Genomic DNA, 16744 nt, shown 5'->3' with positions numbered 1-16744 from the left:
GGAGCTGTTGCCTGAAGTTAGCAACCTAAAATAATTTAGACCCCTAAAATACAGGATTGCCTGTATGCGCACTTGTGTACAAAGTGGGTGATTTCAAATTTCAAAATGTTGGTGTTAGGTCAATATTTATACGATTATAACTAGGCCCGTTTTGAAAGTCCATTTTTGATGCACGTGTACACAGCGTGTTTTTCGGTCGTGTACACGTTGTAAACACTGTGAGAGCGAGTTCTGTTTTCATGTCGACACGGACCCGCATCAATATGTCATAAAAAGGGGTCTATATAGCCTAAGTCACGGTTTTAAAGCTTGCCTGAGAAGTTTGAAGTATCAATCCACAAAAATTGGTGCAAATTAAAAGTTTACTCGGCTTAGCAGCGCATTAAATCAATAAAGAATGCAAAAGAAAATCAGTGCAGGGCCCTAGCTATCGCCGACGCTCGGTGGATGCGCATTTTGTATACTGTACCGTACATGCATGCACAGATCGCTGCAGAATAAGTGTAACTGAAGTTATCGATTAATTTTCATTATTATGTTGCCAATTTGAAGAGCGTTTGTTTGTAGGCTTGTGTGCGAGCTCTCGCGTATAACAGGTAAGTTGTAGCGATGATCGCTATCGCAATTTGTGATTCTCAAATTGACTCTGAGTGTGATTGAGCAACACTTTCGAGCTTTTGAGACCGGAGCAGACCCATTTCGTGCCGATTTCGTGGTACAAAAACGTGAGTCTCCAGAAAGAATGTGGATTAAATTGGCGATTTTGGAAGTGAACTCACTCTGGATTAATTGAAATATGTTGACATATTAGTAATTAAAACATGTGCAGTGTCTGAGAACTAAGATTTAATGTGAGGCTGTGAGCTTGTTTATGCAGATGCTACATGTATCGTGTACACGGTGATGGAATTTAGTACACGTGCACTGACTTGACCGTGCGTGTACACGTGTACCCGAAACGGGCCCAATTATAACACCAAAGTTCAAACATAACATGATGACGGTCCCGAAAAGTCACTCACTAGTTGTTGAGATGTCAAGAATGTGATCTGGATCAGTTTTACAAACTCTGAATAAGTTTTGGAGCTAGGGGAAGCAATCAGAATTTCAACACCAACACCAACACTGCTGAGGCCAACACCGTACTTGAAATCACCCAGTGAATGGAGGTAGAAATAGGGAACCGTGCGTGTGACTGAATAAAGCGCTGCTGTGTGAAGTGAACGGTGGTTCCCAATATCCCGTTAACATATTGCCGTAAGACTAAGAATATTATAGGCATTAAGGCAGTGTATACAGCCACACGCGTGTGTCTTTACCATCCAGCCACACGCGTGTGGTTATATCCAGAACACATATCTGTGGATACCGCCACACGCCGCCAGTAATAACAGTGAAACACGTATGTCTGACCGTCTATATCACGATCAAAATAACCTCATTTCTTCATTAAATTCTTACATTCTAAACCCCTTTGATATCCTTAGATCGTTTCAATTTCATTCTCACCGTCTTCTCTCCTTGCTTTTCTTGTCTTGTTACAAACGGTCGTCTGTTTAACAGCAAATTCTCTTTTTCTACTTGTGTCGATTCTGGCTTCCTTCGCGGTGGCAGACCCATACAGCGTTAGCGCAGCGCAGTATAGTAGACATACACAGTTTGGGTTTCGTACGTACGCGCACATAGCCTAGATTCAGTAGAGAATCGACACAAGTAGAAAAAGTGTGGAAATTTGCTATTTAACAGGCGGCCTTTTGTAACAAGACAAGAAAAGCAAGGAAAGAAGACGGTGAGAATGAAATTGAAACGATTTAAAGAAATCAAAGGGGTTTAGAATGTAAGAATTTAATGAAGAAATGAGGTTATTTTGATCGTGATATAGACGGTCAGACCTATACCGCGGTACGTGTTTTACTGTTATTACTGGCGGCGTGTGGCGGTATCCACAGATAGGTGTTCTGGATATAACCACACGCGTGTGGCTGGATGGTAAAGACACACGCGTGTGGCTGTATACACTGCCAATATTATACTTGTTAGATGATTCTCAAGTACTCACACTTACTTTTCGGATAACGTTGTGAACATATGGACATGTGTTGCAAGCGAACCTAAGACACTTTGGTCCCTCTTCAACAACCAAGACATTCGCGCAGGTTGGGCAGAACAACATTTCGAAGAATTACTCCCGAATTAACTCTCGCCTTCTCTCAGCTCGGTTCACGAGTATGGCACGCCCACAGAGAAAAATTAAATGTATATTTCACTTGAAAAAAAATACGTTTCTCTTCCACTAAAACCATTTCACTCAAATAAAGAATTATATTTCACTTTTCATAAAAATATATTTCTCTTTTCTAAAAAATATATTTCACTTTTCCCAGAAATATGTTTCTCTTTAAAAAAAATATATATTTCACTTTTCAAAAAAAAATTTATTTTTTTATCTATCTGTCCAATATAATTAGCTATTTGAATATGTATGTCTCTTTATCTTACTATCTATCTAATATCTATTCATTTCTTTTAATATGTCTTTATATCTGTTTATTTATCAATCTATCTATCTAATGCTTTATCTGGCCGTTTAAATGTCTGTATATCTGTCTTTCTATCTATCTGCCTATTTATCTTTATCTATCTATCTATCTATGTCCCTGCCTTATATACATCTATCTGTTTAAATATGTCTATCGTTCTAATTATCCATCTATCTGTCTGTCTATTTATCTATCTCTAAAAATATTTATTTTTCTATCTATCTATCTGTCTAATATCTGTTTAAATATGTCTTTCTATCTACAAATCGACGTCTATCTCTCTATCTTTTTTATTTCTTTTAATATGTCTGTATATCTGTTTATTTATCAATCAATCTATCTTTTTTATATGATCTGTTTCAACATGTATGTCTATCTGTCTGTCTATTTATCTTATATACTATATCCACTCATTTAATTGTTTAAATAATTATGTCTGTTTGTCTATTTATCTACGACAGACCACCTAATTCGTCCGCACGACGAATTAAAATCTAGTTTCACTTGTTCCATCATATATGGATTTACATGGATTTTACCCATACACTTAAGCGTCAACCTCTTCAAACACACCGCGCGGTGCGCGCCGCCGTGAAAAGCCGCAAAAATGTGCCATTTTAATCCCCCCATTTTTTCAACCATATCTTTTTATATCAATTTGTTGTGTACAAAAAACGCTCCTTTTATAAGGCATAGAAATGGGACGTTTAACGCACAGTTATGGCACGCATATAGGGAATCAATTAAATATATATTTCACTTAAAAAATATATCTTTCTCTTCCACTAAACCATTTCACTTAAAGAAATTTATATTTCACTTTCAAAAATATATTCCACTTTATCAAAAAAATATATTTCACTTTAAAAAATATGTTTCACTTTAAAAAAAAAGTATTTCACTTTTCCCCAAAAAATATGTTTCATTTTTCAAAAAAAATATATTTCACTTTTCAAAAAAAAAGATATTTCACTTTTCAAAGAAATATATTTCACTCTTCTAAAAGATATATTTCACTTTTCAAAAAGAAAATATTTCACTTTTCAAAAAGAAAATATTTCACTTTTCTAAAAAAAATATATTAACTTTTCCCAAAAATATATTTCACTTTCCAAAAAAATATATTTCACTTTCCAAAGAAATATATTTCACTCTTCAAAGAAATATATTTCACTTTTGAAAAAAAAATGTTTCACTTTTCCAAAAAAAAATCATTTCACTTGATACATTTTAATTTTGAGAGAAAACAAATCCTTTCACTTTTGTTGGATAACACATGCGGCTGCCGTATTAGACCGTAACTATCCTCACGGAAATATCCATTCCTCTCGCTACGAAAAACATTTCAATCGTGTTGCAAATTCATTTCACTCAATTGCAAAAAAATACGTTCCTCTTTTTTCTCGGCCTGTAGGCGGCGCGCACCATTGTTGGCGGGACGAGGAGAAGGTACATGATATATCTATCTATCTATCTATCTCTCTCTCTCTCTCTGCCTAATATATATCTATCTGTTTAAATATGTCTATCCTTCTATCTATCTATCTATCTATCTAATATCTATTTATTTCGTTTAATATGTCTGTATATCTGTGTATTTATCATTCAATCTTTATATCTATCTATCTATTTATCTACCTATCTATCTTATGTCTATCTGTTCAGAATACATATGTCTATCCGTATGTCTACTTTTTATCTTTCAATCTAATAACTATTGATCTGTCTAAATAGTTATGTCTGTTTATTTGTTTGTTTAACTATTTAATATCTATCTATCAAATTTGTTTAATATGTTATTCTATCTATCTACCTATCAATAAATATATCGATCTATTTTCTCTCTCTCTCTCTATCTATCTATCTATCTTTCTATCTATCTATCTATCTATTTATCTATCTGTCTGTCTATCTGTGTATGTACCTATGTATCTACCTGTCTCTGAATCTATGTGTATATCAAATATGATATCATTATTACCGCTGGGAATCATCGTATTTTTTTCATCAATCATTATCAGTATCAGCCTCCTCATCGTATCTTTTTATCGTCAATGTCTATCTGTCCGATACCTATCTATCTGTTTATATCTATCCATCTGTCTATCTATCTATTAATCAGGGGCCGCGGAACGGTTTTCAAAGCGGGGAGGGGGGCTGACCATGCAAAAAATCACAATCATACGGTCATTTTTACGGTTTTGGAAAAAAGTAAAGGGGGCTGCCCCCCAGCTTCCGCGGCCCCTGTTAATATATATCTATCTATCTTCTATTATCTATCCACCTATCATTTATCTCTCCATCAATCTATCTATTTATCTATCTTTCTTATATGTATCTGTTTGAATATGTATGTCTGTTTGTCTATTTATCTTTCATACTTATATCCACTCATTTGTTTAAATAATTATGTTTGTTTATCTCTGCATCTACGACAGACCACCTAATTCGTCCGTACGACGAATTAAAATCTAATTTCACTTGTTACATTTTAAATCTGAGATAAAACAAATCCTTTCACTTTTGTTGGAAAACACATACGGCTGCCGTATAGACCGTGAGTAAATTTCGTTCTTCACGTAAATATCCATTCCTCTCGCTACGAAAAACATTTCACTCATGTTGCAAATTCATTTCACTCAATTGCAAAAAATACGTTCCTCTTTTTTCTCGGCCTGTAGGCGGCGCACACCATTGTTGGTGGGACGAGGACAATGCACCACGAGGTGGGCCCATAAACACAAATTGTAAAGTTTGAATTTATCGCTGATTATGCACAATAGCCAGGGCAATCAGCTGTTGCATTCGGCCCTACGATCAATCTTTAACCTTAGCACGGTCTGGCTATACGTTTTGTAGGCATGAGGCATGAATACTTCATACATACACTATCTACGGAGCTGAATGGTCAAGGTAGAAGTGTTGAAATTTCCCTTTTCTCCCTTCCGTCTGTCTTTTCATTGACATACGATGGTCATAATGATTGATGAAATGAAGCTTACAAAAAGCTACATTTCACCGGTCAACTCGCTTGTACCTGCACTGCAAAACCAAATTCTCTCCATTTTGTATGAGACATGAATGGGGGATCACCATCCTTAGAACAGACATAAAAAGTGAGTATACGGGACTGAAGTTGGGTAATGTCATCATGGACATTCTCGGCTAACACCACAGAGATGTATACTAATTGCGCGTTATATAAGTATCTCTATGGCTAACACCAACCTTTTCGATCGAGCTGAGCGATGACGTCATCATCCATCTTCAGTCCCGAATACTCACTTTTTATGTCTGTTCTAAAGATGGTGACCCCCCCCCCCCCCCTCATCACGTCTCGGAAAAAATGCGGAGAATTTGGTTTTGCAGTGCAGGTACAAGTGAGTTGACCAGTAAAATGTAGCTTTTTGTAAGCTTCATTTCATCAATCATTATGACCATCGTAATGAAGTAAAAGACAGACAGAATGGAGAAAAGGGAAATTTCAACACTTCTACCTTGACCATTCAGCTCCGTAGATAGTGTATGTAAAAAGCATTCATGCCTACAAAACGTATAGCCAGACCGTGCTAAGGTTAAAGATTGATCGTAGGGCCGAATGCAACAGCTGATTGCCCTGGCAGCTGTGTGTAATCAGCGATAAATTCAAACTTTACGATTTGTGTTTATTGGCCCACCTCGTGGTGTATTGTCCTCGTCCCACAAACAATGGTGTGCGCCGCCTACAGGCCGAGAAAAAAGAGGAACGTATTTTTTGCAATTGAGTGAAATGAATTTGCAACATGAGTGAAATGTTTTTCGTAGCGAGAGGAATGGGGATATTTACGTGAAGAGCGAAATTTACTTACGGTCTAATACTGCAGCCGTATGTGTTATCCAACAAAAGTGAAAGGATTTGTTTGATCTCAGATTTAAAATGTAACAAGTGAAATTAGATTTTAATTCGTCGTGCGGACGAATTAATTGGTCTGTCGTAGATACAGAGATAAACATACATAATTATTTAAACAAATGAGTGGATATAAGTATGAAAGATAAATAGACAAACAGACATACATATTCAAACAGATACATATAAGAAAGATAGATAGATAGATAGATGGAGAGATAAATGATAGGTGGATAGATAATAGAAGATAGATAGATATATATTAACAGGGGCCGCGGAAGCTGGGGGGCAGCCCCCTTTACTTTTTTCCAAAACCGTAAACAGGCCGTATGATTGTGATTTTTTGCATGGTCAGCCCCCCCCCCCCGCTTTGAAAACCGTTCCGCGGCCCCTGATTAATAGATAGATAGATAGACAGATAGACAGACAGATGGATAGGTAGATAGATATAAACAGATAGATAGGTATCGGACAGATAGACATTGACGATAAAAAAATACGATGAGGAGGCTGATACTGATGATTGCTGAAAAAATACGATGATTCCCAGCGGTGATAATGATATCACATTTGATATACACATAGATTCAGAGACAGGTAGATACATAGGTACATACACAGATAGACAGACAGATAGATAGATAGATAGAAAGATAGATAGAGAGAGAGAGAGAGAAAATAGATCGATATATTTATTGATAGATAGACAGATAGAATAGACATATTAAACAAATTTGATAGATAGATATTAAATAGATAAACAAACAAATAAACAGACATAACTATTTAGACAGATCAATAGTTATTAGATTTAAAGATAAAAAGTAGACATATGTATTCTGAACAGATAGACATAAGATAGATAAATAGATAGATAGATATAAAGATTGAATGATAAATACACAGATATACAGACATATTAAACGAAATAAATAGATATTAGATAGATAGATAGAAGGATAGACATATTTAAACAGATGGATATATGTTAGGCAGAGAGAGAGAGAGAGAGATAGATAGATATATCATGTATCTTCTCCTCATCCCGCCAACAATGGTGCGCGCCGCCTACAGGCCGAGAAAAAAGAGGAACGTATTTTTTTGCAATTGAGTGAAATGAATTTGCAACACGAGTGAAATGTTTTTCGTAGCGAGAGGAATGGACATTTCCGTGAGGATAGTTACGGTCTAATACGGCAGCCGCATGTGTTATCCAACAAAAGTGAAAGGATTTGTTTTCTCTCAAAATTGAAATGTATCAAGTGAAATGATTTTTTTTTAAAGTGAAACATTTTTTTTTTCAAAAGTGAAATATATTTTTTTTGAAAAGTGAAATACATTTTTTTGGAAAGTGAAATATATCTTTTAGAAGAGTGAAATATATTTCTTTGAAGAGTGAAATATATTTCTTTGAAAAGTGAAATATATTTTTTTGGAAAGTGAAATATATTTTTTGGGGAAAAGTGAAATATATTTTTTTTAGAAAAGTGAAATATTTTCTTTTTGAAAAGTGAAATATATCTTTTAGAAGAGTGAAATATATTTCTTTGAAAAGTGAAATATCTTTTTTTTTTGAAAAGTGAAATATATTTTTTTTGAAAAGTGAAACATATTTTTTAAAGTGAAATATATTTTTTTGATAAAGTGGAATATATTTTTAAAAGTGAAATATAAATTTCTTTAAGTGAAATGGTTTAGTGTAGGAGAAAGATATATTTTTTAAGTGAAATATATATTTAATTGATTCCTTATATGCGTGCCATACACAGTCGCTAATACGCTCCGCTGTCTTCGCATCGTGCTGGCAGCGCAGTCTACCATTATTTCTGCCTAAATGAGACAGAAAATCGTGTACAACTCTTGAACGCACACACATGTCACGGAGTGACCCTGAGTGCAAACAGCTGACTGTGTTACAACTTAGGGGTGATACATTTTCACAACAGGGGTGATCAAACTCACTGGAGGGACTTTAATTCACGTATAACAAAGAAATGTGTACTACAGCTAGTACTCATCCCAGGACCAAAATCCAATTGAAACCAGATGGATTTCCAACTGGTTTCAATTGGTTTCAATTGGTTTTAACTGGAATTTAACAATTTCCAGTTGAAACCAATTGAAACCAGTTGGGCAACTCGAAATCCTAACTGGAACCAGTTGGGCAACTGGAAATCCTAACTGGAACCAGTTGGGTAAATGGATATGACTTCCAACTGGAAATGATTTCTAACTGGAACCAATTGGGTAACTGGAAATCCTAACTGGAACCAGTTGGGCAACTGGAAATCCTAACTGGAACCAGTTGGGTAATTGGAATGATGACTTCCAACTGGAAATGATTTCTAACTGGAACCAGTTGGGTAACTGGAAATCCTAACTGGAACCATTTGGGCAACTGGAAATCCTAACTGCAACAGTTGGGTAACTGGAAATGACTTCCAACTGGAAATGATTTCTAACTGGAACCAGTTGGGTAACTGGAAATCCTAAATGGAACCAATTGGGTAACTGGAGATGACTTCTAACTGGAAAGATGGGTAACTGAATTCTAATTGGAACCAGTTGTAACTGGAAATAAAACCGGAACCAGTTGCATGGGTAACTGGCAATCCTAACTGGATCCAGTTGGGTAACTGGAAATGATTTCCAATTGGTTTCCAATTGGAAATTTTCCAGTTACCCAACTGGATCCAATTGAAACCAGTTAATTTGCATATTTTCTGCCAGTGTGCACAGATTGATGTTTTATGAGATTCATCATAATTTACAATGTATCTATTTATTTTTTTCAATTTGAAGTTCCACACTTTTTTCAGATAAGTGTTTCCAATACTTAGGAGTGAAAACCATGTTCATAAATGTTATAGATTAAAATTAAAACAGATTTAAAGATAATTAGTACACCACTAACTGTTACCAAATTACATCAAATGAAAATACATATATTTGAATAACTCCAATATGAATATATACATATGAAAGTCTGTATTTTATCAATGCCCTTTACTTTGGTATTAATAGACAAATAAAACTGCTTCTGTGTTGGCATGAGCAATAATTAGTGCAAATGCTAATTAATTTGTAACTAATTAAGTTCATTCCAACTGGAAGTTCCAATTGGATCCAGTTGGAAACCAATTGGTTTCAACTGGTTCCAGTTGAAAACCAGTTGCCTCCAATTGGTTTCAACTGGAACCAATTGAAACCAGTTGCCTCCAATTGGATTCAACTGGTTTTAATATGGAAATTGGAACAACTGGAACCAATTGAAAACCAATTGAAACCAATTGCCAACTGGTTCCAGTTGCCCAATTGGTTTTAACTGGAACCAGTTGGCAACTGGTTTTCAATTGGAACCAGTTGTTCCAATTTCCCTATTGAAACCAGTTGGCCAACTGGTTTCAATTGGTTTTGCTCTAATTGGTTTCAACTGGATTTTGGTCCTGGGATGTTGAATGCTCTGATGAAAATTATGTGAGTTTCACATTAATTTGAACGGGAGGACCAGATTATTGTATATATCGAGTGCATTATGCATAAATCATACTACCATTGCGACCCCTGCCCGGCCGATGGTTAAGGCATGACGATCCTGAGTGACGTCACCGATAGAGACCTCAAATGCCAGGAGAGCCTATTCGACAACTAAATTCATCTAAAAAACACGTATTGAAGATAACATCCAATGGGGAAATGGCTTTCATTTCGTGAAATATACATTCCATTCTTCAATAAATCCTTAACCCCGTTGTTAACTGCCCGTTCATTCTCGAGCAATGGGGGAATAAATACAGAGTGTCTCAAAGTTTGTGTGAAAAAATTGTGCATTTTCCATATAACTTCTGCCAAAAAGCAATGCGTAAGGGAAAGATTAGCCCCAAAACACGAATAAATGAGTTAATCGAATGGGATGAATCATGAAAATCCGTGAAATATAGTTTCTCCTGTACTCATTACTGAATACCCCGACTTGATACGATTAATTTTTCCCCCTCTCCATCAACTTTTAAGAAAAAGGGTGCATATTTTCCCCGGGGGGGGCACTTCCATTCACGAGTGGATACCATGCGCGACCATGGGGTCTCGAAAAGCACCCTAAACACGTAATTTCCATATTCTGAAAATGCACCCCTTAACAAGTATTGGCGTGTGAAACCCTACCCTTAACAAGTATTGGAAACAAAACGATACTATTGGCAAATAATCCCTGAAATGAACCCCTAAACAAGTACAGGAATGTTTTATTGTTACGGGTCCTTCGGTCGTCGGCTTTTGTACCTTATTTGGTTTAGTACGACCCCACCTTCTACACCTCGCGCAAATCGGACTCTAAACACGAAGTGTTGGGACAAAAAGGACATCCTTTATAAAACATTTTAATTTTCCCAGGACCAAAATCCAGTTAAAACCAATTAGAGCAAAACCAATTGAAACCAGTTGGCCAACTGGTTTCAATAGGGAAATTGGAACAACTGGTTCCAATTGAAAACCAGTTGCCAACTGGTTCCAGTTAAAACCAATTGGGCAACTGGAACCAGTTGGCAATTGGTTTCAATTGGTTTCCAATTGGTTCCAGTTGTTCCAATTTCCCTATTAAAACCAGTTGAATCCAATTGGAGGTAACTGGTTTCAATTGGTTCCAGTTGAAACCAATTGGAGGCAACTGGTTTCAACTGGAACCAGTTGAAACCAATTGATTTCCAACTGGATCCAATTGGAACTTCCAGTTGGAATGAACTTAATTAGTTACAAATTAATTAACACTTGCACTAACTATTGCTCATGTCAACACAGAAGCAGTGTTATGCCTATATATACCAATGTAAAGGGCATTGATAACATACAGACTTTCATATGTACATATTTATATGGAAGATCTTCAAATATATGTATTTTTATTTGATGCAATTTGGTAACAGTTAGTGGTGTACTAATTATCTTTTAATCTATTCTAATTATAATCTATAACATTTATGAACATGGTTTTCACTGCTAAGTATTCCAAACACTTATCCTAAAAAGTGTGGTACTTCAAATTGAACAAAAATCAATAGATTTTTTTGTAAATTATGATGAATCTCATAAAAACATTAATCTGTGCACACTGGCAGAAAATATGCAAATTAACTGGTTTCAATTGGATCCAATTGGGTAACTGGAAAATTTCCAATTGGAAACCAATTGGAAATCATTTCCAGTTACCCAACTGGTTCCAGTTAGGATTTCCAGTTACCCAACTGGTTCCAGTTAGAAATTCCAGTTGCCCAACTGGTTCAAGTTAGGATTTCCAGTTGCCCAACTGGTTCCAGTTAGGATTTCCAGTTACCCAACTGGTTCCAGTTAGGATTTCCAGTTGCCCAACTGGTTCCAGTTAGGATTTCCAGTTGCCCAACTGGTTTCCACTGGAAATTGTTAAATTCCAGTTAAAACCAATTGAAACCAGTTGAAACCAATTGAAACCAGTTGGAAATCCAACTGGTTTCAATTGGATTTTGGTCCAAGGTTGTTTTATCATCCCTGCCAATTCGACCCTAAACACGTAATTTTCCTAGCGAAATAGATACCCTTTTTTCATTATTTTTGCGTTTTTGACACCCTTATCACGTTACGTACGTAACGTGCCCTATCGTGAAAAGGACATCCTTTTTACGTGTTTTTTTGGTCGCGCATGGTATCCACTCGTCAATGTAAGTGGCCCCCCCCCCGGGATATTTTCATAAAAATATCATGTGTTATATCGACGGACGCCCGTGCGTACGAGCAGGAGGAAGCCAAATGTCTCGTATTTTTCATAATGGTGTATAGTGGCGGGCTGCTACATTGCGGTGCAGGGGTGTTCAACTTACATATCGTGAGCGCACTCAGCTGCGTGTTTTCACTTCTCCATTATGAAAGATTTCTGCCTAAATGAGACAGAAAATCGTGTACAACTCTTGAACGCACACACAGGTCACGGAGTGACCCTGAGTGCAAACAGCTGACTGTGTTTAGGGGTGATACATTTTCGCAATAGGTGTGATCAAACTCACTGGAGGGACTTTAATTCACTTATAACAAAGAAATGTGTACTGAGTACTCCTGTTGAATGCTCTGATGAAAATTATATGAGTTTCACACTCATTTGAACGGGAGGACAAGATCGAGTGCATTATCCATAAATCATACTACCATTGCGACCCCTGCCCGGCCGATGGTTCAGGCATGACGATCCTGAGTGACGTCACCGATAGAGACCTCAAATGCCAGGACAGCCTATTCGACAACTAACTTCATCTAGTAAAAAACACGTATTGAAGATATCCAATGGGAAAATGGCTTTCATTTTCATGAAATATACATTCCGTTCCTCCATAAATCTTTAACCCCGTCGTTAACTGCCCATTCATTCTCGAGCAATGGGGGAATGAATACAGAGTGTCTCAAAGTTTGTGTGAAAAAAGGTGCATTTTCCATAGAACTTCTGCCAAAAAGCAATGCGTAAGGGAAAGATTAGCCCCAAAACACGAATAGATGAGTTAATCAAATGGAATGAATCATGAAAATCAGTGAAATATAGTTTCTCCTGTACTCATTACTGAATACCCCGACTTGATACGATTAATTTTTCCCCCTCTCCATCAACTTTTAAGAAAAAGGGTGCATATTTTCATAAAAATATCATGTGTTATATCGACGGACGCCCGTGCGAACGAGCAGGAGGAAGCCAAATGTCTCGTATTTTTCATAATGTTTCTCTCCTCTTCTCATTTTTCCTCGCATTACTTGTTTTCATAAATTTCCCTCTCACTTTCCTTGTTTTCTCACTCCCTTCAGTTTTGTAACTCTTCTTGATCACTTGCATTCATTGGCACACCCCCCGGTCAAAAATGGTACGGTCCTATCCAACATAAACCTGCATGAAAACGTGCAAAATTCTTCACGCGCTGCGTTGCCTAGCTATGCGTGTGTATGTGTACACACAATTAATGCCATCGGCTGAACCCGCCAAACTATAGTGACCAATTGCAAAAGCTTTTGCAAATGTGAAAAGTGACAGAGGTTTTTTATCCAATCAAAATCATTCTTAGGTATTCGCAATTAATCTATAGCATTTTCTGCAAAATGTCTTTTTTGATAGGGTCTATTGTGACGCATATATATTTTTTACAACAATGTGAAGTCGCACCAAACGTTTCGTTTCCCGCACTTGCCCATTAGCTCATGTACAAATGGATTTCCAAAATCATCAAGAAAGGTTCCAAAAAGCTCAAAAGTGACAGAACTTAATTTGACTAAAATTAAATTAAAATCATATCATGTTCAAGGTGAGAATCTGCTCTATTCTATTCTGTTTTGATAGATCACCTTGTTGACGCGTTTGGGAGATATCTTAGCAAATCCCTCAGAAAACGGCGTATTTTCTATTATTCTCCATAGGGAAATAATTTAACACGCTACGCACTGCAAAAAAGGAGCGCAAACAAATTGATATGGATCTGATTGACCTAGTTCACCAACGGAAAAAGCATTAGAAAATATAACTCTTCTTCGTTATGGTGATGTAAAATCACGATTTTTTGTTGTGCCATCGCACCGTCATCTTGTTTATTTTCCATCAATTTTGTCAAAATTTCTGTAGTATTGAACTTTTTGACAGAACGCTTCCGGCTAGATCTGGCGGTTTCTTGCCGGGAGTGGGCTATCTTTTACCAACGGAAAAAGATTCAAGTCATTCAGTTCATTCTGAACATTTTGATATATAAATGATTCTCATTGGATGAAAAAAAAACCCGTCAAATATCAAACAGATTGGAGCCTCCGTCTGATTTGGGGAAATTTGCTACCTAGCTTTACGCATTTCATTTCTCCACGAGGGAGGGGAAGAGAAACCCGACACCGGGTATCGATGAGATTGAATGAGAAAAAGATGAAGAAGAGAGGCGACATTTGTACTAATCTTCAGTAAATAATCACGTAGGCAGAGAGCGATGAGACAGCTAATGAACTGCATCTCATATTCAGTGAAAAGAAAATGACAATTAAGAAACAATGCCTGCTGAAAATAAACAGTCTCAATAAATCGCCGTAATTGTCCCTCCCACCATGCCCACCTCTACGTCACCCTTGCTCTAAATAGAACGGTCGCGAAACCTAGCGTGTGTTAAGGCCCTAAACCGCAAATTGCACCTAAACCGCAAATCGCCGCCTGAGCTTGTAGAAAAAAAGTTTAGTCTTGTTTACTCAGTAGCAATGCACTCTGTCTGTCTGGGTGTGTACCTGTTTGTGTGTTTGTGTTTATGTATGTGTGATTGAATGTATGTGTTATAGGATGAGAATAGAGAGAAAGGGGTGGACAAGGAAATTGATATAAAAGAATAAGAACGCACCAATACCTATTCTTTTGCTACTTGCTTTTATTTCTCTGAACTTGAATACCATCAGCAAACTGTTCACATAAACGTAATTATAATGACAATATCACCACAGAATTTTTTTTTTGGTATTCTCCCGCTAAAAAGAAGTGAAATATGACAACTGGGACTATTACAGTCGTGACTTTCATCATGGAATATAGCTTTGAAGTACGAATCACTTATACAGTCAATCACTTCGGATGACATGCCCTTATCGCTTTCAAAGGACAGTCACTCAATTATGAAAATATTGTTTTCTCAAGGTAGGCCACCGATTGCTGTCATTTCAACAGAATGCTAAATTTAACATGTTTTTCTTGAATGGTGATAAAGGAACTTTGGATTTCAAATTATTTAATTGCAATAATTTTTGGCTGTTGGAATCAGGGCTGCACAGAAGTTAAAAAAATGCACATGAATATAATAGTAAACCATGTTTTTGTATCTTGTTCAATACCAAAATCTCTTCAAAGAAATTAACTTTATATTGTTGGTTAATTGTAACTAAATAAACTATGAATTACTACTACTTCTACTACTACTACTACTACTACTTCTACTACTACTACTACTACTACTACTACTGCTACAACTATTAGAACTAAACTACTTCTGCTACTACTACTCTTGCTGTCAATAATGATAATTATTGTGACTATAATGATAATGATTATACCAATGATAACGAAGGACCTTGGATGAGTGGTTTCACTCCATTAGTATTAAGGTTTGAAAATTTTTGAAAATAAGCTACTATTACTACTACTACTACCACTACTACTACCACTACTACTACTACTACTCCTACTCCTATACTACTACTACTACTACTACTACTACTACTACTACTACTACTCCTACTACTACTACTACTACTACTACTACTACTACTACTACTACTACTACTACTACTACTACTACTACTACTACTACTACTACTCTTACTGCTACTACTACTTCTACTACTGCTACTACTACTATTTCGTACTGATTATGACTATAATAATATGAGTACATGGCTTCATTACCCTCGTAACATTTTGTATTAAAGTTTTAAAAATGTTATAATAAATATTTAAAAAATTATTTATAGCGATTCTTTCTTTTTTTTCCCCCTTTCATTTCTTCCCTTTTCCTTTTCCTTTGCTTAAACCTACAGGCGTTAGATTATACTAGGGGAGAATCAGGGATACACAAAAAAACACACAAAAAACGGCACTATGTACAGCCCAAGTTGCCCAACTCCCGCCATAACCAAAAGTCCAAAACCAACAAACAAGAAGAACAATAATGATAGCCTTTTAGGGCCCCATGGGAGACCAACTTTATGTTGAATGAGCACCCTGGTAAAATATTGAAATAAAGAAATGAATAAACAAATAAATAAATAAATACGTGTATCAACAACAACATTTCTCATAAAAATGAGATCAGCGCCCTAGTTTCTCACTCTTCCTCACTCTTCAACCTCTATCCTTCTGCGATTTATGTTTGCCGCCCTCTGTGTTCACGCCTCTTACGCACGCACGGTCCTTGTTAATATTCTACATGCTTAGGCGGCAATTTGCGGTTTAGGTGCAATTTGCGGTTTAGTGCCTTAACGAGCCGAAGCGTGATCCCATCCGATCCATAGAGATGTATATTAATATGACCAGGGTGAAAGGTCAATGAACTTTGGCCATATAATGAGGGTATCTGTTGAATTACTATCATAACTTTGCAAGTTTATTTATCTGTCTTTTGAAACTTGGACATAAGAGTAATCACGTATCACTGAATATCCTGTGCAAGTTTCAGGTCACATGATCAAGGTGAAAGGTCATGTGAGATCAGTGAACCTTGGCCGCATTGGGGGTATGTTTAACTACCATCCTATAGATCTCTACGTATATATTGGTCTAATTCATAAATGGAAATAA

The 16744-nt window shown here is 36.4% G+C and overlaps 1 protein-coding gene across 1 annotated transcript in view; it reads right to left on the bottom strand.

Annotated features, from left to right (window-relative positions):
* The window catches only part of LOC121415438 (DNA-directed RNA polymerase III subunit RPC10), a 29772-nt gene extending 27535 nt beyond the window's left edge, over positions 1–2237 (bottom strand). The window contains exon 1 of the mRNA XM_041608644.1: positions 2066–2237. Coding sequence (XP_041464578.1) covers positions 2066–2173 — 108 coding nt within the window. The 5' untranslated portion in view covers positions 2174–2237. The remainder of the gene's footprint in view (positions 1–2065) is intronic.
* Positions 2238–16744: the final 14507 nt, after the last annotated feature.

The sequence above is a fragment of the Lytechinus variegatus genome, chromosome 1 (assembly GCF_018143015.1).
Source record: "Lytechinus variegatus isolate NC3 chromosome 1, Lvar_3.0, whole genome shotgun sequence".
NCBI classification, from domain to species: Eukaryota; Metazoa; Echinodermata; class Echinoidea; order Temnopleuroida; family Toxopneustidae; genus Lytechinus; species Lytechinus variegatus.
The sequence above is the reverse complement of the archived record's forward strand: the minus strand, read 5'-3'. Positions and strand labels throughout refer to the sequence as shown.